General features: G+C 37.8%; 1 protein-coding gene across 1 annotated transcript; it reads right to left on the bottom strand.

The window, feature by feature from the left end:
- Positions 1-6011: 6011 nt before the first annotated feature.
- On the bottom strand, positions 6012-22065 carry HSD17B13 (hydroxysteroid 17-beta dehydrogenase 13). Its single transcript, XM_001495896.5, has 7 exons — positions 21626-22065; positions 19170-19277; positions 18169-18300; positions 16546-16652; positions 14182-14319; positions 11618-11734; positions 6012-6352 (listed from the first exon to the last, which is right to left on the bottom strand). Exons 1-7 carry the CDS (start codon positions 21833-21835, stop codon positions 6262-6264), a joined length of 903 nt encoding a protein of 300 aa, XP_001495946.1. The 5' UTR covers positions 21836-22065; the 3' UTR covers positions 6012-6261.
- Between the last annotated feature and the right edge of the window lie 241 nt (positions 22066-22306).

The raw sequence follows: 22306 nt of genomic DNA, 5'->3' as shown, positions 1-22306 counted from the left end.
GAGTGAAATCGTGCAGTGTTTGTCTTCTTCTATCTGGCTTATTTCACTTAACATAACACTCTCAAGGTCCATCCATGTTGTTGCAAATGGGACGGTTTTGTCTTTTTCATGGCTGAGTAGCAGTCCATTGTATATATATATACACCATATCTTCTGTATCCATTCATCAGTTTGTGGGCACTTGGGTTGCTTCCATATCTTGGCTATTGTAAATAATTCTGCAGTGAATGTAGGGTGCATATAACTCTTCAAATTAGTATTTTTATTTTCATTAGATAAATAGCCAGAAATGGAATTGCTGGAGCATATGGTAGATTCTATTTTTAATTTTTGGGGACCCTTTCTACTGTTTTCCACAGTGACTGCACCAATTTACATTCCCACCAATATGGTACAAGGGTCACCTTTTCTCCACATCCTCTCTAACATTTGTTTTTTTGTCTTTCTGGTAATAGCCAGAAGTAGGGTTTTTTATATATAATATTATGTCATCTGCAAAAAGTGACAATTTTACTTCTGCTTTTCCAATTTGGATGCATTTTATTTCTATTCTTTGCCTAATTACTGTGGCTAGGATTTCCAGTACTCTGTTGAATAAAACTGGAGAGAGTGAGCATCCTTGTCTTGTTCTTGATCTTAGTGGAAAAGCTTTCAGCTTTTCACCCTTGAGTATGATGTTAGCTCATCATATGTTATGTTAGATGATGTAGATGTTAGATGAGTATTATGTTGAGGTACCTTCCTTCTATACCTACTTTGTTGAGAGTTTTTATTGTAATTGGATGTTGACTTTCATCAAATGCTTTGCCTGCATCCATTGAGATCATCCTATGATGTTTATCCTTCATTTGTTAATGTGGCATATCACATTGATTTGTGGATGTTGAACCAGCCTTGCGTCCCTAGAATAAATCCCACTGGATCATGGTGTATGATCCTTTTAATGTATTGTTGAATTCAGTTTGCTAATATTTTGTTAAGAATTTTTGCATGTGTGTTTATCAGAGATATTGGCTTGTAATTTTCTTTTTTTGTGGTGTCTTTGTCTGGTTTTGGTATCAGGGTAATGCTGGCCTCATACAATGAGTTTGAAAGCATTCCTTCCTCTTCAATTTTTTGGAATAAATTGAGAATAGGTAATAATTTTTCTTTAATATTTGGTAGAATTCACCTGTTAAGCCATCTGGTTCTGGACTTTTGTTTTTTGTGAGTTTTTAAATTACTGATTCAGTTCCATTACTTGTAATCAGTCTGTGCAGATTTTCTATTTCTGCATGGTCAGTCTTGGAAGATTATGTGATTGTAGGAATTTATCCATTTCTTCTAGGTTTTCCAATTTGTTGGTGTATAATTGTTCATAGTTGTCTCTTATGATGCTTTGTATTTCTGTGGTGCCAGCTGTAACTTCTCCCCTTTCATTTCTTGTTTTATTTATTTGGGCCCTCTCTCTTTTTTTCTTAGTAAGTCTGGCTAAAAGTTTATCAATTTTATTTATCTTTTCAAAGAACCAGCTTTTAGTTTCATTGATCATTTCTATTGTTTTTTAGTCTCTATTTCATTTATTTCCGCTCTGATCTTTATTACTTCCTTCCTTCTACTAACTTTGGGCTTTGTTTGTTCTTTTTTTAGTTCCTTTAAGTGTAAGGTTAGATTATTTATTTGAGATTTTTCTTGTTTCTTGAGGTAGGCCTGTATTGCTATGAATTTCCTTCTTAGAAGTGCTTTTGCTGCATCTCAAAGATTTTGGAAAGTTGTATTTCGATTTTCATTTTTCTCAAGGTATTTTTTGATTTCCTCACTCACCCATTGGTTGTTTAGTAGTGTGTGGTTTAGTCTCCCTGTGTTTACGTTTTTTCCAGTTTTCTTCTTGTAATTCATTTCTACATTCATACCATTGTGGTTGGAAAAGATGCTTGATGTGATTTCAGTCTTCTTAAATTTATTAAGACTTGTTCTGTGGCCTAACATGTGATCTATCCTGGAGAACGGTTCATGTGCACTTGAAAAGAATGTGTATCCTACAGTTTTGGGGTGAAATGTTCTGTATATATCTATTAAGTCCATCTGGCCTAATGTGTCATTTATGTTTCCTTATTGATTTTCTGTCTGGATGATCTATCCATTGATGTCAGTGGAGTTTCACAGTCTCCTACTACTAGTGTATTTACTGTCAATTTCTCCCTTTATGTCTGTTAATATTTGCTTTTTTATTTAGGTGCTCCTATGATGGGTACATAAAAATTTACGAATGATATATCCTCTGCTTGGATTGACCCCTTTATCGTTATGGAATGGCCTTCTTTCTCATTTGTCACTGTCTTTATTTTAAAGTCTATTTTGGCCAAGTAGTGCTACTCCAGCTTTCTTTTTGTTTCCATTTGCATGGAATAGCTTTTTCCATCCCTTCGCTTTCAATCTACGTGTGTCTTTAGATTTGAAGTGAGTCTCTTGTAGGCAGCACAGACAGGTGGATCATTTTTATCCAGCCAGCCACCCTACGTCTTTTGATTGGAACATTTAGTCCATTTACATTTAAAGTAATTATTGATAGATATGTACTTATTGCCATTTTGTTAGTTGTTTTTTGGTTGTTTTGTAGTTCTCTGTTCCTTTTTTCTTCTCTTACTCTCTTCCCTTGTGGTTTGATGGTTTTCTTTAGTGTTGTGTTTGGATTACTTTCTTTTTTCCTTTGCTGTAGGTTTTGGCTTGTGGTTACCATGAGGTTCATATGTATCAACCTACCTATATAGCAGTCTATTTTAAAGCGATAATCACTGAAACTTGAACACATTCTAAAAGCACTATATTTTTAATCCCCCTCCACGTTTTATGTATTTGATGTCACTTTTTACACATTTTTATTTTGTGTATCCCTTAACTACTTATTGTACTTCTGCTTAACTTCACTACTTTTGCCTTTTAGCCTTATACTAGTTTTTTGAGTGGTAATCCCTTGCCTTTACTAAATATTTGCCTTTACTGATGAGATTTTTTTTCTTTTACGTATCTTCTTATTTCTAGTTATGGCCTTATAGTTTCCACTTAAAGAAAACTCTTTAACATCTCTTGTAAGGCTTCTTTAGTGGTGATGAACTCCTTTAGTTTTTGATTGGGTGGGAAAATCTTGATCTCTCCTTCAGTTCTGAATTAATAACCTTGCCAGCTAGAGTATTCTTGGCTGTAAGTTTTTTCTTTTCAGCACTTTAAATATATCATGCCTCTACCTTCTGGCCTGCAAACTTTCTGCTGAAAATTCAGCTGATAGTCTTATGGGGGTTCCCTTCTATGTGACTTGTTTTTTCTTGCTTCCTTTAAGATTCTCTCTTTATCTTTAACTTCTGCCATTTTAATTATGTCTTGCAGTGGGTCTCTTTGGGTTCATCTTGTTTGGAACTCTCTGTGCTTCCCAGAGGTGGATGTCTGTTTCTTCCCCCAGTAAGGAAGTTTTCAGCCATTATTTCTTCAAATAAGTTTTCTGTGCCTTTCTCTTTTCCTTCTGGGATGCCTAAATGTTAGTATGCTTGATGTTGCCCCAGAGATCCCTTAAGGTATCCTCATTTAAAAAAATTCTTTTTTTTTTTGCCGTTCTGATTGGGTGATTTCCACTATTTTGTCTTCCAGATCACTGATCCATTCTTCTGTATCATCTAATATGCTGTCGATTCCCTCTACTGTATTTTTCATTTCAGTTATTGTATTCATCAGCTGTAATTGGTTATTTCTTATATTTTCTAGCTCTTTGCTGAAGTTCTCTCTGTGTTTCTCCATTCTTCTCTTGAGTTTGGTGAGCATCCTTATGACCATTACTTTGAATCCTGTATCAGGTAAATTACTTATCTCCATTTCTTTTTTTTTTTTAAGATGCTCATTTTATTTATTTATTCACTTATTGAGGAAGATCAGCCCTGAGCTAATATCTGCTGCCAATTCTCCTGTTTTTGCTGAGGAAGACTGGCCCTAAGCTAACATCTGTGTCCATCTTCCTCTGTTTTATGTGGGACACCTGCCACAGCATGGCTTGACAACTGGTACGTAGGTCCACACCTGGGATCCAAACCAACGAGCCCCAGGCCACCAAAGCAGAACATGTGAACCTAACTGCTGTACCACCTGTCTGGCCCCACTTATCTCCATTTCTTTAGAGTTTTTTCTCCCATAGGGTTTTATCTTATTCTTTCATTTGGAACATATTCCTCTGTTTCTTCATTTTGTTTCACTTTCTGTGTTTGTTTCTATGAATTAGGTGAAACAGCTACCTCTCATGATTTGGAGTGGCCTTATGTAGGAGTGTCCCCTATGTAGACTATGTGTGCTGGGTGGCTTTAGTGGGCTGGCTAGGGCTGGAGTGGGTGCAGGCTGGTGAAGTCCCAGGGTACTCTGTGTTTGGGCCACCTTTGTGGACTGGCTGGAGCTGAGGTTGGCACAGGCTGGGGGGACTACAGGGCTGCACTGTGTTTGGGGCACCTTGGTGGGCTGGCTGGAGCTGGGGCAGGTGTGTGCTGGGAGAGTCCTGGGGTATGCAGACTGCAGCTGGGGTGGGCACAAATTGGGAGAGCCCCAGTGCATGCCACATCAAGGGCCCCTTGGCAGGCTGGCTGGAGGTGGTGTGGGCCAGGGGCCCAGAGTACACTGAGGTGGCTTTAGTAGGCCAGTTTGGGCATCTGAGCCGTGCTCCTGCCAGCACTATCAAGGTGGAGGAGGAATGCACAAAATGGCACTCACTGGTGCCCCTGACCCTAGGTAGCATTCCAGCAGTTCCCTGCTCATTTGGCAGACACTCTGGGGTCAGTGAATGGATTTTCTCCCCCTATAGTCCAGGTTCCTTTTAAACGGCTATTTTTCCTCTGTGCCCAAGGGTGGGCAAGCCTGCACGCAGGACCCTCAGTGACATCCTCCCTGCTGCAGGTCACCATATTGGGGGTGGTGTTCCCATTGATACCATGTCTCTGTCCTACCCATATCTATGTGGTCCTTCTGTTGTTTCTTGTGCAGAAGCTGTTCAATCAGCCCTCGGTGCTTCTTCAGGAGGAATTGTTCTACATTTAGGTGTAGATTTGGTGTGTCCGTGGGAGGAGGTGAATTCAGGGGTTTCCTACACTGCCATCTTGGACTTCTGCCTCAAGATTGGTCTTGATGTAGTGGGAGTCAGATTTTTCTATTAAATAAAAAGGCCACTCTTTTTTCCCTTCCCTCTCTGAGATCTATTATCCAGTATTAGATAGCCAGCCTAGTGCTTTTTCCTATGTTAGCTTTTATTTATTCTGAAAAGATGAGTCCCTGAGCCAACATCCACTGCTCATCCTCCTCTTTTTGCTGAGAAAGATTGGCCCTGAGCTAACATCTGTGCCCATCTTCCTCTATTTTATATGTGTGATGCCTACTACAGCATGGCTTGACAAGTGGTACGTAGGTCTGTGCCTGGGATTCGAACTGGTGAACCCTGGGGTGGCGAAGTGGAATGCACGAACTTAACTGCTATGCCTACCAGGCCAGTCCCAGCTTTACTTTTGAAGCTCAAAACTGTCTAAATATCTTTGGTATCAATGATACATGAAAGCCTAAACTACAAAGAAAGAGGTTTTAATGGGGTTAAAATTTCAGATACTCTGAGATTCAAGATAGAGTCATCTTTTGTAATGTCATAGTTTTTTAGGGATTATGAAAAGGACAGAAAGTACAGAGGGTCCACTGTTGGTAGACATGAGAGCTATAAAAGGGACAGAATCAGGAAAGAAAGTGCAGAATGCCACTGCATTGTTTGGGGTTGATGAAAAGGGAGAGGCTAGAGAAAGCTTCCATGGAAGTCACCTGTCTGTCCTTTGGCGTGGAGCTGCCTGCCTAAACTTGGTCTCTAACCACTGGCTCACACTGTGTATTTGTTGACATTCTGCGGCCTAGAATCGTCTTAAACCTTCCCTGTGTAAATGAGTTCTCTTTGTATTTACTCCCAGGGAGGTAGTTTTGTCCACCTTTAAGTGGAAAGAAAAGAAATGAAATATCTTAATCAAAAATGACATTTTAAGTATATTTATGTAAGCACAGAAATTTTTAAGAGGCATGGAATGAAAAATGGATCTACTATTAAAACTACATTAATATTTTTGAGAAATGGAAAGACAGGTAATTAGTTGCTTTTAATGCCAACCCAATGTTTTCAATATTAACAGCATTGAAAAACATGAACTAAAGCTTTGAAGCATTGACTCTAAATTTAGATTCATATTGTTAAGGTGCACACATCTCTGGCTGGAGCTCATTTATTCATTTCATTTTGGTTTTGTGGCCAACCACTGCTTCAAACTGAACATTCTGTATGTGATTTAGAGCCGCCAAGGCACGTTCAGGAAGAAATCTGTACGAAAAAAAAGAGAAAAATTTTCAATTTAAAATCTTTGACACTACAGTTCTTTTTGTTTTCAGTTAAAATACTCTGAGAGTTATCAGGTTTGCATTTAATTTTCCTCTGTTCTTCCTTTCTTCCTCCACACACATCTACCTCTCTTGCTTTTCTGCTGTGTGGCTTTTAATACTCATGGTTCAAATATTATACAAATTCAAAGAAAGCACTGATACATACCGCTTTTCTCATCTTCTCATCTTATATTAGTAAAATATTATATGAGTAAAGATCTAAATCTGAAGGTCTAGGCTTATTGCTGAAACTGTCAGTGAATCCTGATGCCATGAGTTCACAAAGAGGCACCACCAGAGTCCATTCCATTCATCTCTCCATCTCTCTTAAAGTTCAGTCAGGTGCTGTCTAACAACATTTTGGTCGATGATGGACCCCATGTATGATGGAGGTCCCATAAGATTAGTACCATATAGCCTAAGTGTGTAGTAGGCTAGACCATTTATTGTGTAATTACACTTTTTGATGTTCACGCAACAAAATATTACCTAACAATGCATTCCTCAGAACATATCCCTGTTGTTAAGAAACACATGACTATATTTACTGAATATCTATTATTCACTCTACAATAAAGTAGTCTAAAGTACTTCAAAAACAACTGCTGCCTTTGAGGAGCTTATTGTTTAGCTGAGAGCCAAAGATGCCATGTTAAAACAATTATGAAAATTATTAGTGATCTCTAATTAAGGGCTATAACTGTGAGGAGGATTAATGTAGGTTGGAATACAGAAGGAAAGCTTCAAAAGGACAATTGGGTGTTCAAGGATAGGAAACATCTGAGTAGGCAGATGAAAAGAAGTGTGTATGAGTGAATATAAGGAGGCAGATGGCACACATTCTGCAAAGAAAGTCCTATTGAAAATTACTTTGGTATTGTTGACTAATGCAAGATTTACTTCCCTGTCTTGGGAACAGAGTGGAAAGTGGAAGAATAAACAAAGGGGCAGGGAAGATCTAGCTGGGAGAAGGATAAGTATAAGAAGAGAACTTATACAGGCCTTTTAACTACCCTCACAACGCAACTTTCATGCCAGTAATTCCATCTGCTCACAAAATTGTCTATTTCCGTAAAAGGAATTAAATACAAAGAAGATTGACAATAAGTCCAAGAGTAACAAACTACCATGAGAGCTCCACAATAATACCAAAGATTTTGAGACTTATGTTCATTGCACAGGGATAACTATTCTCCAAATCAGGCAGAACGACTATGTTTATTTGTCATGGTCATATGCAAGTCTGCTATGATTTTAGATTTTTTCAACATTAATATGATCTGTTTTGAGCTGCAAGAGAGCATGAATCCCATGGAACTCATTTCCTACTGTGCTCAGAACCAAGATACTAACTTACTTAACTCTTGAGATGATGTTGCTTTGTGATTGAGGTTATGCTAACTTAAGTTATTCTATTTAAGGTAAAATGGAAGATTGAAATTGATCAGCAGTGCAGTTTGTCGCCTGTTCTTGAATTGTTCTATTCCCAGTTTTAGCACAGTTTATATGAATTTGTTTCAAAAAGGCTCAAGGTCTTAAGAAGTTAGTATAGCTATCTTCTCACTGCTACAATTTCAAAGTATTATAAACTGTTATTTAGAAGAAAGAAGAAGAAAATTGAGAGACTATCTCCTCTGGGTAAATAATCCTATTTCCTCTTACCATTCTACATAAATTCTGCTTCCTAAGCCTTTAATATCTGACTTCCATATCTTTTCAATGGCAGGGGCTTCACTTGCATTATGTTATCTTATTCTTATTGCTTACTTACAAAAGAGGCATTATCACTATCTGCATTTTATATATGGGGAATCTGAGTGCACAGAGGTTAAATAACTCATCCATGGTCAAAGAACTAGTAAGTGGTGGAGTGGTTTTTTTGATCCCAGGAGGAGCCTTTATTCTTAATCACTTTACTATATTGTGTTCCTTCTAAAACGGTCTTTCCTTCAGTTATAACAGCCTCCAGCAAAGAAGACATGGAGATCACAGAGGTGGTAGAAAGAACATTTAAGTAATGAAAGACAAAAAACTATTAACCTAGAATTCTATACGGTGAAAATATCTTTCCAAAACTAAGGCAAAATAAGGAATTTGTTATACATACAAAAGGTAAAAGAATTCATTAGCAGCAGAACTTCCCTAAGAAAGAATGTCTTTAAAGGATGTCCTTCAGGCAGAAGGGAAATGATACCAGATGGAAATCTGGGTCTATGCAAATGAATGAAGAACATCAGAAACGTTATCTACATGGGTAAACATTTAAAAATGTTCCTTGTTACTTAAACCTCTTTAAAAAGATAATTGGTTGTTTAAACAAAAATAATAACTATATAATGTGGGGTTTATAACATATGTAAAAGTAAAATGTATGACAAAAATAGCATAAAGCCTAGGACGGGAGAGATGGAAGTATACTGTGTAAGGTTCTTGGTATATATATGAAGTGGTATTTGAAGCTAGACTGTGACAAGTTAAAGATGCATACTATGAACCCTAAAGCAATAACTAAAATAGCAAAACAAAGAACTATAGCTAATAAGCCAACAAAGGGAATAAAGTGGAAACACAAATGAACCCAAAAGCAGACAGAAAAATAGAAAAAAGGAACCAAGAACAAATGGGACAAATAGCAAGCTTTAAAGTTAGCTTTAGGTCTAACTACATCAATAATCACACTAAATGTAAATGGTCTAAATATCCCCAATTAAAAGGCAGAGATTGTCAAATTGGATTAAAACCATGACTTGACTATATGCTGCCTACAGGAAACATATTTCAAACTTAAAAAAGCAAATAGGTTAAGAGTAAAAGAACAGAACAAGATATATTATAATAACATTAATCTAAATAAGCTGGAGTGGCTATATTAATATCAGACAAAGTAGATTTCAAAGCAAAGTATGTTACCAGGGATAAACAAAGTCATTTCCAAAATGACAAAGCAGCCAATTCATATAGAGGACATAATAATCCTAAGTGTTTATATACATCATAATAGGGCTTCAAAATATATGAAGCAAAAATGGACAGAACTGCAAAGAAAAATAGACAAATTCACAATTATAGCTAGAGATTTCAAGACTTCTCTCAATAATTGATAAAACAAATAGACAGAAAATCAGTAAAGATATAGAAGACCTAAACAACACTGTCAACCAATCTGACCTGAACTGATATTCATAGAACACTGAACAATACAGAATACTCATTCTTTTTAGGTGCATATGGAATGCTTACGAAGATAAACCATGTTCTGAGCTTATATATGTCTCAATAAGTTTAAAATATTCAAGTCATACAAAGGAATTAAATTAGAAATTAGTAGCAAAAAGGTCTCTAGAAAATCTCCAAATATTTAGAAGTAAAAAACACACTTCTAAATAATCCATGATACAAAAGGGAAATTAGAAAGTATTTTGAACAGAATGTAAATGAAAACATAAAATGTCAAAATTTGAAGGACACAACTGAAGCAGTACACAGGGGGAAATTTATAGCACTAAACGTCTATATTAGAAAAAAGTCAATAAACTCAGCTTCCACATGAACAAACTAGAAAAAGAGGAGAAAATTAAATGGAAGGTAATCAGAATAAAAGAAATAATAAAAATCAGAAAAGAAATTAATGAAATAGAACATACAAAAAATAGATTAAAAAATCAATTAATCTAAATGCTAACTTTTTGAAAAGATCAATAAATTGATAAACTTCTAGCTAGACTAATGAGAATAAAAAAAGAGAGAGAAAGCACAAATTGCCAATATCGAGAATGAGCAATTTTAAAGATATTAAAGGTACAATAAAGGAACATTATAAACAAATTCAGGCTAATACATTTGACAACTTAGATGAAATGGACAAATTTTTTGAAGGATGCACATTGTCAAGAAGAAATGAATAGCCTAAATAGCCCTATAGCTATTAATGAAATTAAATTTCTTCTTAAAAACTTTCCCATGAAGAAAACAACAGGTCCAGATGGCTTCCCTGGTGAATCCTACCAAATATTTAAGGAAGAAATAATATCAATCCCACATAAGCTATTCCAGGAAAAAGAATAGGAGGGATTACTTTCCAATTCATCCTATGAGGTCAGTCTTACCCTGATACAAAATCAGACAAAGATGTTACAATGAAGGGTTGGTTTATTCTTTAGTATGAATCAGTGTAATTCACCATATCAAACAAACTAAAATAGAAAGACCATATGACCTTCTCAATATATTCAGTAAAATCATTTGACAAAATCCATATCCACTCTTGATAAGAACTCTCATCAAAGTAGTAATATAAGAGAACTTCCTCACCCTGATAAAGAGCATCTATGAAGAAAACCTACAGCTAACATCATTCTTAATTGTGAAAGAGCAAACACTTTCCTCTTAAGATCAGGAAGAACACTTGGATGTGTGCTTTCACCAATCCTATCTGACATCACATGGGAGGTTCTAGCCAGTGCAATAAGGCAAGAAAAAAAACCCCATACAGATTGGAACGGAAGAAGTAAAAGTATCTTTATTTGCAGACTATATAATAATCTATGTAAAAAAAACTGTTAGAATCTACAAAAAAACTGCTAGAAGTGAGTTTAGCAAGGTTGCTAAATATAAGATCAAAATGCAAAAATCAAATATATAATAGCAGCACACAATGGGAAATAGAATTAAAATGCCATTTGCAATAGCATCAGAAACATGAAATACTTTGGGATAAACCTGACCAAAAATGTGTAAGACTTGTACACTGAAAACTACAAAATATTGTGTAGGGATACTGAAGAAAATGGAAAAAAATAAAGGAAAGATATATTGTGTTCTTTGCATTCTTGGATTGGAAGACTCAATATTGTTAATATGTCACTTCTCCCCCCATTGATCTATAGATTCAATGCAATCTTAATCAAAACTGCAGCAGGCTTTTTTATAGACCTTTGATTTTTAGCTACTTCACTATATTGTATTCTCTTTAAACTGTCTTTCCTTCAGTTGGAATAGTCTTTGGCAAAGATTGGGTGGAGATGGTAGATATGGGAGAGAAAATGAATCATTCTCTTTTTATAGATTGGGTAAGGCAATAACAGGAAACTTCACTGTTCTCCCCAGGCATGGAGAGTTTCTATGGCAACTTTCACAACTGAAAGACTCTCCATAATGACAGCTCTGTTGGTGTTTTAGTATTCTAGGTGTTTTGCACTGTACTTACCTCACCAGTGTTAGAGAGATGTTGAGATAGGATGGAACGAAAATCATTTTCTTATTGGTAAGTATTCCATCTATCAAGCTTCTTGCAACTTCATCTGTCTCCAATACAGGCCACAGTCTGTGATTAAAAGGAGAAAAAGTTTGGTTCTTTTTGTTGTTGTTTTTTAATTAATGAAGGCATGAAAATTAACTTATCTTTTCACCAAATTAGGATTTAAAATGCTCCAGGACTCACTGCACAAATGTCACCTGTCCCCCGGTGCCCCCACATGCCAAGTTGATGTTTTATTATCACAACCTTATATTTTCACATCCAGTAGGTGTGTTTCATGGTTCACTCAGTCAAAATAACAAAATGGTGCAGAGGAATTAGATGGTAGAGGAAAAGAGGAGCCAGGAAAGGAAGAGCAGTGCGTAGACTAATCATGGGACAGAAAAGAAATATCTGACATCTCTCCTCAGGGCTTATGGGACACAGGGAGAGAACTCTATAGCAAAGTGTACTATCTTTCTTGTGCAGGTGTCCCATAAAGGTGGATTATTTTGAGAGCATTTAGTACTTGAGATTGACCTCTGACTTCCTATGCTGCAGTTTAATGACAGTTGAAGATGTGCACAGGGAGTGTTACATTACAACTGGAGGTGTGACCGTGCTTATACTGAAGACTGTGTACGTGGGTTCTTGAGAAGTATCCATAACCACAGGCCCATTGTAGAATGCCCATTAGTGCAAGATGATGACAGGAAATTAAAATGTAAATGGACTGACAGTGTTGCACCAAAGTTAAGTTTTCTAGGCATGAGTTGATGGCCAGTGAATAAGAAGGTTGTGCAGAGGAGTTAAGTAAGCAGTAAATGTTATAACTTCCTTCCTGGAGATATTCTGTAGTTTACTGCAGATTATTATGTGATTGAGCTTTCCATGGCATTGAGTGGCAAGCCAGCCGAGAGTAACACACATGGATACTTTTCTAAATTATTGTGTTCTGCTTTTTCCCTCACTGATTTCTCCTACTTAGTTCCACCAACCCAGTCTCTGAGCCAAGCCTGACATTAGTAAATGAACATTTTAGCCTTTGCCAAGGAAATTCAGAAGTCAGCAATCTGGGTAAGACCAATCTCAAATCTTCAGCATTGCCTGTCAGCCCCTAGGGTCGCCTCCAGGCACCACACCAGCCAGGGTCGCATTAGCTTTACTCTTCTCTATTGTGTCTTCACCACCACTTGACCTGGTACTCTTGGCACACACTAAGCCTGAACGCTTACCAAGAGGATTTTTATTCGGCTCAATTTCCTATTAAAAAAAATGGAGCCAGGAGTGCCAGTCCTAGGACAGTATGTACCTACATATTGTGTACTTGTTAGGCGCCTATGGTCTAACACTGTCAAGGACTCTGGTGCCAGGGGGGCAACCGCAGCTCCAGAGCCAACGCAACACATTCAGAGTTTTAGAGTCAGTAGCTTCAAATGAGGCTGAGCTTGAAAGGGAATTTATTAGCTTATTATTACATTTATTAGTTTATTTTGAACAAAAAAGTTAGGACTAATTCCCTTCCAGGAATAAATTGGCTTCAGACTAGTAAGCTTAGTCTATTTTGTTAACCTGCAACAGAATATACACTAGAATTGAGGCAAATTTGTGAGGCAAGTGTCTTAATTTTAGGGCCCTTGTCCTCACTTTTCTGCTTTTCCCCTCTCCTTTCAGGACCATGTCTCCTCTGGGGTCTCAAATCCTCCCTCGCCAGAGACAAAGTTCTTGCAGAAATTCCCCTTGACTCAGGGCTCAGGGCCTCAATTTATTGCTGCTCCTAGGAACATTTGCATTTTTAAGAACAAGGCGGTAACGGTGATCAAATGCCTGTGGTTATGTTTAATACATCAAGGTTTTCCAAACCTGTCTCCACACTCAGCTGGTGTGCTTGTAAACAAAACACAAGGAAACAAAACAAAACACCTCCTTCTTGGAGCTCCTCCCAGCCTGTTGCATCAGAATCTAAGGAAGGGCCTCAGAACATTTCTTTTTTATGTAAGCACAGGTGATGATTCTTAGCATCAGGCAAGTGTGGAAAATGTTGGAGTGATTTATGCTAGCATCATGGGCTGTGCGATGGAAGATGGAAAAGGGGAATATATGGGTACCTTTCCATACTCTATTTGAGGAGGGTGAACCATGAATAGGAGAGGGGGGACGTTAGGCATCATTCATTTTGGGGTGTGGTTTCCAGGAGAGGACACCCTTGCCATCCCCTCAAACACCCCTCTCCAGCCCGCCACACCGCGCTCTCACTCCTTCTTGGCTCCTGAATGTGTGTTGAACCTTTCATCTGGACACAGATAAATCCCCAATTGCCTAGCTCATTGGCAGCTGCTAGTCCTTAATGCATCTTTTCCCTTGTTTATCTAATTTCAAAGGGAAAACTTAAAGGTAATACAATAACATTAATAAGAAAAAATATTTTCCTTTTTCTTCTATTTCTCAGTTGACCCACCCAGAAATTTCTCATACAGTTTTCATAGCAATTTCTCATGCCATATTTTTCCATCCTAACTTGATTTTGACCTCACCTTGTGCTTGGGTTTTTGGTGAACCCGGTATTCACAAAAACAGGACAGAGACATGAGGTTTTGATGCCAGTTTTTCCCAAGGCTTCAAGTTCTAAAGTCAGAGTTCTGTGGAAGCCAACAGCAGCAAATTTGCTGGAACTGTAAGAGAATTATCCGTCATGGTTAGCTAAGGGAAAGTGAAACATTCTGCAGCTTTCTGTGAGAAGGCCATGCTGATTTGGTTTGGGAATGAGTAGAAGCCACATCCCTGAATCTTCCAATTTCATTTACATTTACATTTTCATTTACTTTTCCTTATATGACTGCACAGAATTCTCCATGCACCAATTTCTTAATTGCAGCAGTAGCAATAGGACAAATCCTAATAACTTGTTGCCTGGCTTATGACTCACTTTTCCACCCTACATGTAAGATTTTCCACTCAATCTTCAAACTGTTTTCTAATCAGTTTTTATTGCTGTTTTTGTTTTGAAAAATATGAATTAGGAAAAATATATGTAGAACCTATATTTGGTCTCTCAAACTTCCGTGGGACACATTACTCCTCTCTCTTGATAAGTGAGTTGACAGTTTCTCTCTTGACACAGAGGTCACTTTCGCTTCTTAATTTCATTGTGAAGACCTGGAGGAAAGACTTCAAGCGGTGTGTGGGTGTTTCTCTGTGTGACCTTCAGGATCTCACTTTATGTTCTTCCTTTGATTTTCTGATCTTTAAGATGCAGATAATAAAATATAGGGCTGTCTTGAGGATTAAAGCAAATAGCCTAGGCATAATAACTCTATTATCTGTAAGGATCTATATAAATGTTAATTGTATTTTTGACTCAGGTGACAATAAGAAGAATAAAGTTAGGGGCTGGCCCCGTGGCCGAGTGGTTAAGTTCGCGCGCTCCGCTGCAGGCGGCCCAGTGTTTCGTTGGTTCGAATCCTGGGCACGGACATGGCACTGCTCATCAAATCACGCTGAGGCAGCGTCCCACATACCACAACTAGAAGGACCCACAACGAAGAATATACAACTATGTACCAGAGGGGCTTTGGGTAGAAAAAAGAAAAAAATAAAATCTTTAATAAAAAAAAAAAAAAGAAGAATAAAGTTAGAAGCTGGTTGCTTTCTTTTTTTCTTTTTTTTGAGGAAGATTAGCCTTGAGCTAACATCTGCTGCCAATCCTCCTCTTTTTGCTGGGGAAGACTGGCCCTGAGCAAACATCGGTGTGCATCTTCCTCTACGTTATATGTGGGGCACCTGCCACAGCATGGCTTGCCAAGCAGTGCCATGTCCGCACCCAGGATCCAAACTGGCGAATCCTAGGCCACCGAAGCGGAACATTGGCACTTAACCGCTATGCCACCGGTTGGCCCCTGGCTGCTTTCTTAAAGGAGAAGAAAAAAGGAAAACTATTATTACATTGAGTTTCCACATTTCCAAACATTAAAACAATAGCAAATGTTCAATCTGCGAAATTCTTATTTATGTTTTAAGTTGGTAGAAGCAGCTTGAAACAACCACATGTATGTACGATAACACCTTAACCTACACTGAAATTTAACTATACCCGTGACTACATGCAGTTTCAGAAATAATTTGGCTCATGAGTAAATTTAACCTTGACCATGGATGTATCAGTAAACAATAAATCAACTAACTACCCACCCCCACAATCACCCACTGATAATCATGTGTTGGCAGTTACAAAAAGAACTGGCCAAAATGTTAACAAGTTAAATTTTTCTGTGAGGTTGATATAAAGCAAAAGGAAATGAGATGCTATTAAAGGAGCTTAAAAGGAAAAGATATTTTTCAAGTAGTATATCCTTAGGGCCTCCCATCTTTTTCTCTTTCTGTCCTTGGCAGAGCATGGAGTGTGCTGTCTGCATCTTTTAATCAGCTAAAGGTTTTCGGTCTCTCTCTCTCTCTTTCTTGCGTGTGTGTGCACACACACACTCTTTCATGGCTCAAGCATGCTGGAAGATGTTTTGACCCGGGGCCAGTGTGGTTAGCTTAGCTTGGGTATGCAGGCCACGGCATAGATTTGTGTTCATCTGGACTGCAGTATGTTTTGCTTCTTAGTCTGTGGGTTCCTTTTATCAACATCCACTCGTTCCAGGATACAATGGAAACATGCTTAGCATTACTGTTTTCTTTCACTGCTCTGTAGAGGAGTTTTCAGAAATCCAAAAATATATTAAATGATTACAAGCAATTTCATTGTTTTAGGAGAAGTCATTTTTAAATGTTTATTTCAAACTACTATATAAATTCCGTAAATCCAAATTACACCTTGCTATGAGTATTACAATCTGAGGTCTACTAAACCCTTAAAAGTGTAAAAATACATAGCACTGCTGGAAAGTAATACTTACCAATATGGAATAAGGTAAGGGATCCCTCCGTGGCCACACACTGAAGCCACTGTGACAATGTGGCCATGATTTCTCTTCATCATAGACGGAAGAAGTGCTTTTGTGATCTTTAAGGATCATTGCAGAAAGAAAAGAAACAATGACACAGGTGTTAGGTTTCCAGATTAGGTAGTTTTATTTTTAAGACCAAATGGCATTTGAGACAACTTTTGCAGTGACATGAAATACCTGCCCTGATTCCACTGTTACTTCTCTATAAATGATGGAAATGAAAAAAAGATTAAAATGTATTGGTTTGAGCCAACATTGAGTGCTGCAAACTGTATATCATATGCCAAGAACTCATCTTCATATTCCCCCTTCTTCTCCACAGAGGGAATCAAATATCTCCTATTGGATGTATCATCTAAACAATATTATTAAGGGAAAAATTCAGTTTTCAGAATTGAAAAAATTCCATATGGTAATCTGGTACCATGTGATTTTTTTGGTTTGGGTCTTTATCATTCTAATGAAAAGGGTTGAAATCTTGTGTAACTATATCAAATTGAGTAGAAAAAGCTAAGAGTTCTGTACTGACCCACAATCATTATGCACCATGATTAGATTTAGTATCTCCCTATTTGTAAAACTGTCATTATATTTTGATACTACAGGAAACAAAAAGTCTTTATCTCCAAAAAGTGTTAGTGTTTTGTGAGAAATATTAATAATATTTTATGAGAATTTTATAGATCACCCTATGGACCCTATGCAGATTCATAGAGCCAGAATTGCCAAACTGAGCTACCCTAAATTCTGGACCCACAGAAATTGTGAGAGGAAATGAATATTTATTGTTGCTTTAAGCTACTAAGTTTTGGTATAATTTGTCATGCAGCTATAGATAACTAATATGTGAGGTCTCTACATAGTTTGGTGGGCATAATAATCAACTCTCATTGGCATGTGTGAGAGGCTGGGGAGGAAGCGGGAGCACACCTCTTTTTTTCTTCTCTCTTCCAGCATCCAGATTTGCCCTAGGTTCTACACTAATATTGAGGCTCTGGAAGATTAACTCATATAAATGCTGTCTGCAGAGGCATATTTCAGTCTCCCATGAAACTAACCAATTATAAGAGGTCTCTATACCATATGTCTAAGTTCCAGCATGGATCTAGAGCTTGTCTCAGAGTTGCTTCCAGAAGAGTCCCTAACTCCTGCATCCATCCGAGCAGTGATTTCTGTTTTCCTTTCAGTGCTAACATTCCATGACATGAGGTCACAAGTCAATGTACACTGTATATATTTTCTCTAAAGCACTGAAAACACATCCCTGACAGCCCTTACTTAGCAACCCTCCACAAATAGTTTTTGAGCACCTGGTGTGTGCCAGGCTTTGTGTTAGACATCGGTGGGTAGGACAGACCAACTAACTACTTTCTGGTGAGTTGTGCCCCTGTGAACGCTGTGCCCTTCTGTCAGAGACTCTTCCACTCAAACTAATTTGATGATTCTTGATTTAAGATAAAGATCTGGCCTGTCTCCCACCCAGAAGGACGTGAACTCCATTACGAACTTCATGTACCTTAAGAGGAAGTGTCAGACACGCACAAGCCAGAAATGTTTCTGACTCACACTCACCCAAAAATGTCCTAGGACGTTGACCTCAAATGTTTTGGTAATCTCTTCGTCCGTGGTGCTAAGTAGATCAGCTGGGTATATTGCCCCAGCATTGTTCACCACGATGCTTACGTCACCCACTTCTTTCTTTACCTTGTGAAATGGAAAGAACGGACGTGTTGCAGGAACTCAAAGCTTTGGGGTTGATAGCATCTGGGAATTAGATTCTTTACTCTATTTGATGAGATCTCTGAATTCAGGCAGCTTTACCTCAAGTAGTGGTTGCAAAGGGACACCATCATAATCTTGGGGTAAATGGTTTTTTTAATATCTAAATTTAAGTAAATTTTTAAAGTTTATAAAGTGAAATTAATATTTGCGTTGATTAATTGATATATAAGATCTGACCAAACACTGTTAAGGTGCTGATTGAGTGACCCTGCTCCACCGCCTTCTAGCTACATGATCTTGGTTTGGCTTAACCTCTCTGAGCCTCAATTTCCTCATCTGCCAAATGAAGTTAATAGGATTATCACAGGGATTAAGTGAAAGAATTTGACAGTTTACCAGAGTGCTTGGCTCATTGTATTTGATATCTACTGTCTTAAAAATTGTTATAATAATCATTAATATTACATTTTCTGTAGATGACTAGATTAGCACCAACACAAAATCTCACAAAGGAAATAAAGAAAAAAAGAGAATTACTGCAAAAGTAATAGGACTAAAATGAAAGTAGAAATTGATCCTTTTTCCTGGTGGTCAGTCTTTTTTCTGTCACTCTGTACCACTGCTCAAATTTCTAATCAGAAAGAAATTGATTGATAATATGAAATAATAATAATGGGCAGAGATTAGTGGATTATATGCAAGGAAAAAGTACATCCTTCCTTGTTCACACAACTACCTCCGTTAGCAGAGGCTAAAAATGTAATTTAAATCAGGCAGTCAGAAGAAACTTCTCATTTTCCATGTCAGTGGATACAAAATTGTTTGAAGAGATCTGTATCCCGAAGTCTCACCTGGTTTACCGAGTTGTAAATCTCTTCTCTGTTGCCGCAGTCCACCTCGAACGCATGCGCCGTGGCCCCCAGTTTTCGGCATTGAGCTGCGGTTTCCTCAACACCGCGCTGAAATTGGAAAAAACAAATTCAGAAAGATGGAGGTCAGTTAGGGGACAAGAGTGGAGGAGAAAGCATTGGAGAAGAAATTTTTTTAAAGATTAAAATTCATGTCCCAAATGCCCTCCTTACTTGTAAGAAAATTTCGTGAGAGATACGCTTGCCTAACTGGCAAAGAGATTATGCCTGGCTTTTCTGCCAGGGAACGCTCATGTTAGTCACGTGGTGTCACCTTGTTTGGCTACATTTTCAACAGCCCTTCTGCACCAAAGGAAAAGCAAAAAAAGAAGAAAAAATCCTTCATTTTTCCCCAGCTTTTCATCTGGGGTCGGAGGTTCTGCAGGAGGCGGTTTCTGTAAGGCGGGCTACACTCGTAGCTTAAAGATGATGCTTGAGAGATGGTGCTCTTTGTGGTGTCTTGAAAGGCGATGTTTGGATATGGAGACGACAACTCAACAGTTCATTTAACATATATTTGTTGAGCGCCAACTATGTAATAGGCAGTAAATCACGAAGTGGCAATTCTCAATTAGTCGTAATTTTATAAACTATGTCCATCTGCCCATCATACTTTTGTCAATGATTCTGATTTAACCCTCTAGAGGGAAGGAGAAAAAAGGACCCTTATTTGAGGAAAACTTTCTTTTTTTAAAAAAAAATTATTTTATTGAGGTTATATTGGCTTATAACATTGTGTACTTTCACATATAAATTATTATATACCAGTTTCTATATAAACTGTACCTTGCCCACCCTCAATAGTCTAGTTTTATCTGTCACTGTAAATATGTGCCCCTTTCCCCTTTTCACCCTCCCCCTGACTCCCTTTCCCTCTCATAACCACTAACCTTTTCTCTCTATCCATGTGTTTATCTTCTGCATATGAGGGAAATGTAACAAAAAGGTATTTGGTACCTTCCACAGGTGAAGGAGATCTGAATTATATTATAGCTGTAGAGTGAATTATTCAAAACCTTAAATGTTTAACCATAAAATTCAAGGATTCAAAGAGACCCTGTGAGGTTGCATGACCCATCCTTCAGGCAGAATCTTAAATAAGTCATTTTTGTTTCTTGTCACTGGAATTTTAAAAAATGTAACAAATATCAGTCCTTTCCTCAAAAATACACATCTGGAAAGAGATCCAAAGGTTAGATTTCATCAAGCCTTTTTCATGGATTTATATTTATTTATATTTTTTTGATAAATGCCCAAGAACAGCAAACAACAAGTTTCTCAATTTGTAAATTCTTGTCCTCTTCTAGAAAGTTCATTGGAACCTCTTCAAGTACCAAACTGATGACAAATCACTTTCATGTATACCAACTCATCTGTTATGCAAACACCCATGTCTGTTATATAAAAATATATCAACTTTTTCTGTATTCTTTACTATCTAGAAAGAACCAGAGAAGAACTAGTTTTCTAAATTCGAGTCATTTTTCAAGACCTTAAGAAAATAGGTGCCAACTAGACATGACAGCAAAGAATATGAGAGAGCAGTAACATAATGGCAATTACAATCTCACTGTGATTTGTGGAAAATCTGATTCTCAAAAAAACTGTACAATTTTTCCAATCTTAAAGTCCTGTGAACATTTTTCTATGTATCTTTTTGCGGCCTTATCAGACTTCACAAGTTTATTTATTGTTTATAAATAACAGAATATGAAAAATACAAATGTTTAAGAGAAAGCCTGACTCACTCCATGTGGATTTTATTTAACGTGAATGATGTTTACTAGGGCCAGGCCTTGTTCTCAGCATTTATAATATTCACTCATTTAATCCTCTTGCGGAGGGGTCAGCAAACTTTTTCTGTAAAGAGCCAGACAGTAAATATTTTAGGATTGTGTGCGTGTGAGGGGAGGCACTAAGGGGTTCTGTTGCACGTTCCTCTTTGCTTCTTTATTTGGTTTTTGCTTTGACAACTCTTTAAAAATGTGAAAATCATTCCTAGCTCAGCAGGCTGCCCAGGGACCAGGTTTGGCCCATTGGCTGTAGTTAGCTAACCCCTGTCCTTGCCCATCCCATGGGGTATTGTCCGCCACTTTCAGAGATAGGGAAACCTGGGCTGAGAGAAACTCACTAATTGCTCAATTCAGCAGCTTGGAAACAGCCTAGCTCCTGAGTCTGTGTTATCAACCTGCGTATAGCTGCATAAAAGTCACAGCTTAGGTCTCAATTATCTTCCTTCCATCAAACTATCCTATGCATATGTAGAATAAGGCTCCAGGGAATTTAGTTATCAAACTTTGAAAGAGAAAAATACAAAGCTAAGCAGGTGCTAAGTCAAGTAATTTTTTAAACATGTGTCTTACTTGTGACTTTGAAAGATGGGCAAACGAATCTCTTACCTTGTTAATATCCCACAGAACCAGTCTGCTCTTCCGTTTTGCAAACTCATAGGCAGTCAGCCTGCCTATTCCGTGCCCAGCTCCTGTAATGAGGACGATCTCCCCAGCCACAGATTTTCTTGTCCGGGGAATGAAAACCTTCACCAAGGACTCCAAGTAGGAGTAAATGATGGTGATCAGAAGCCAGAGGAGATCCAAGACAATGTTCATGACTGCTCCCTGCTCTTCTCCTTTGGCTCAGTCCTTCCTAGGTCCAGCAAAGAGCTGCCCTCCGCACAGAGCTCTAGGGAAGAGCTGTGCCCCAGGTGTTGATGGGACCAGCAGAGGTGAGGCAGATTTGCAGGCAGGCTTTGTCCACGTGTTATAATTGATTGGATAGACCTCAAGGTTTTGAAGTGATGCCTCTTGCTAGTAAAAGCCTGGCACAGGGACAAAGGAACACACAAAAAAGTGCTCTCTGGACTTGCTTACTGAGAAGCAGTTCTGTGTCATGTTTCACCATGATGTTTCACCTGTAGAAAAAATTCTAGAGATACCGCATCAGCCAACAGTCTCTTGGTATCCCTCTGTAAACTGATTTTTTTTTTAAATAAAGGAAAAGGAGAAAGTAGAGATATTATATTAAGAAAACTTAAAGTATGTATGGGCCAACCAAGCTCAGTTTGGTTTGTTTATTCATGA

Source organism: Equus caballus, chromosome 3 (genome assembly GCF_041296265.1).
Source record: "Equus caballus isolate H_3958 breed thoroughbred chromosome 3, TB-T2T, whole genome shotgun sequence".
In the NCBI taxonomy this organism is placed as follows: Eukaryota; Metazoa; Chordata; class Mammalia; order Perissodactyla; family Equidae; genus Equus; species Equus caballus.
This window is presented reverse-complemented; position numbering and strand designations above follow the sequence as displayed.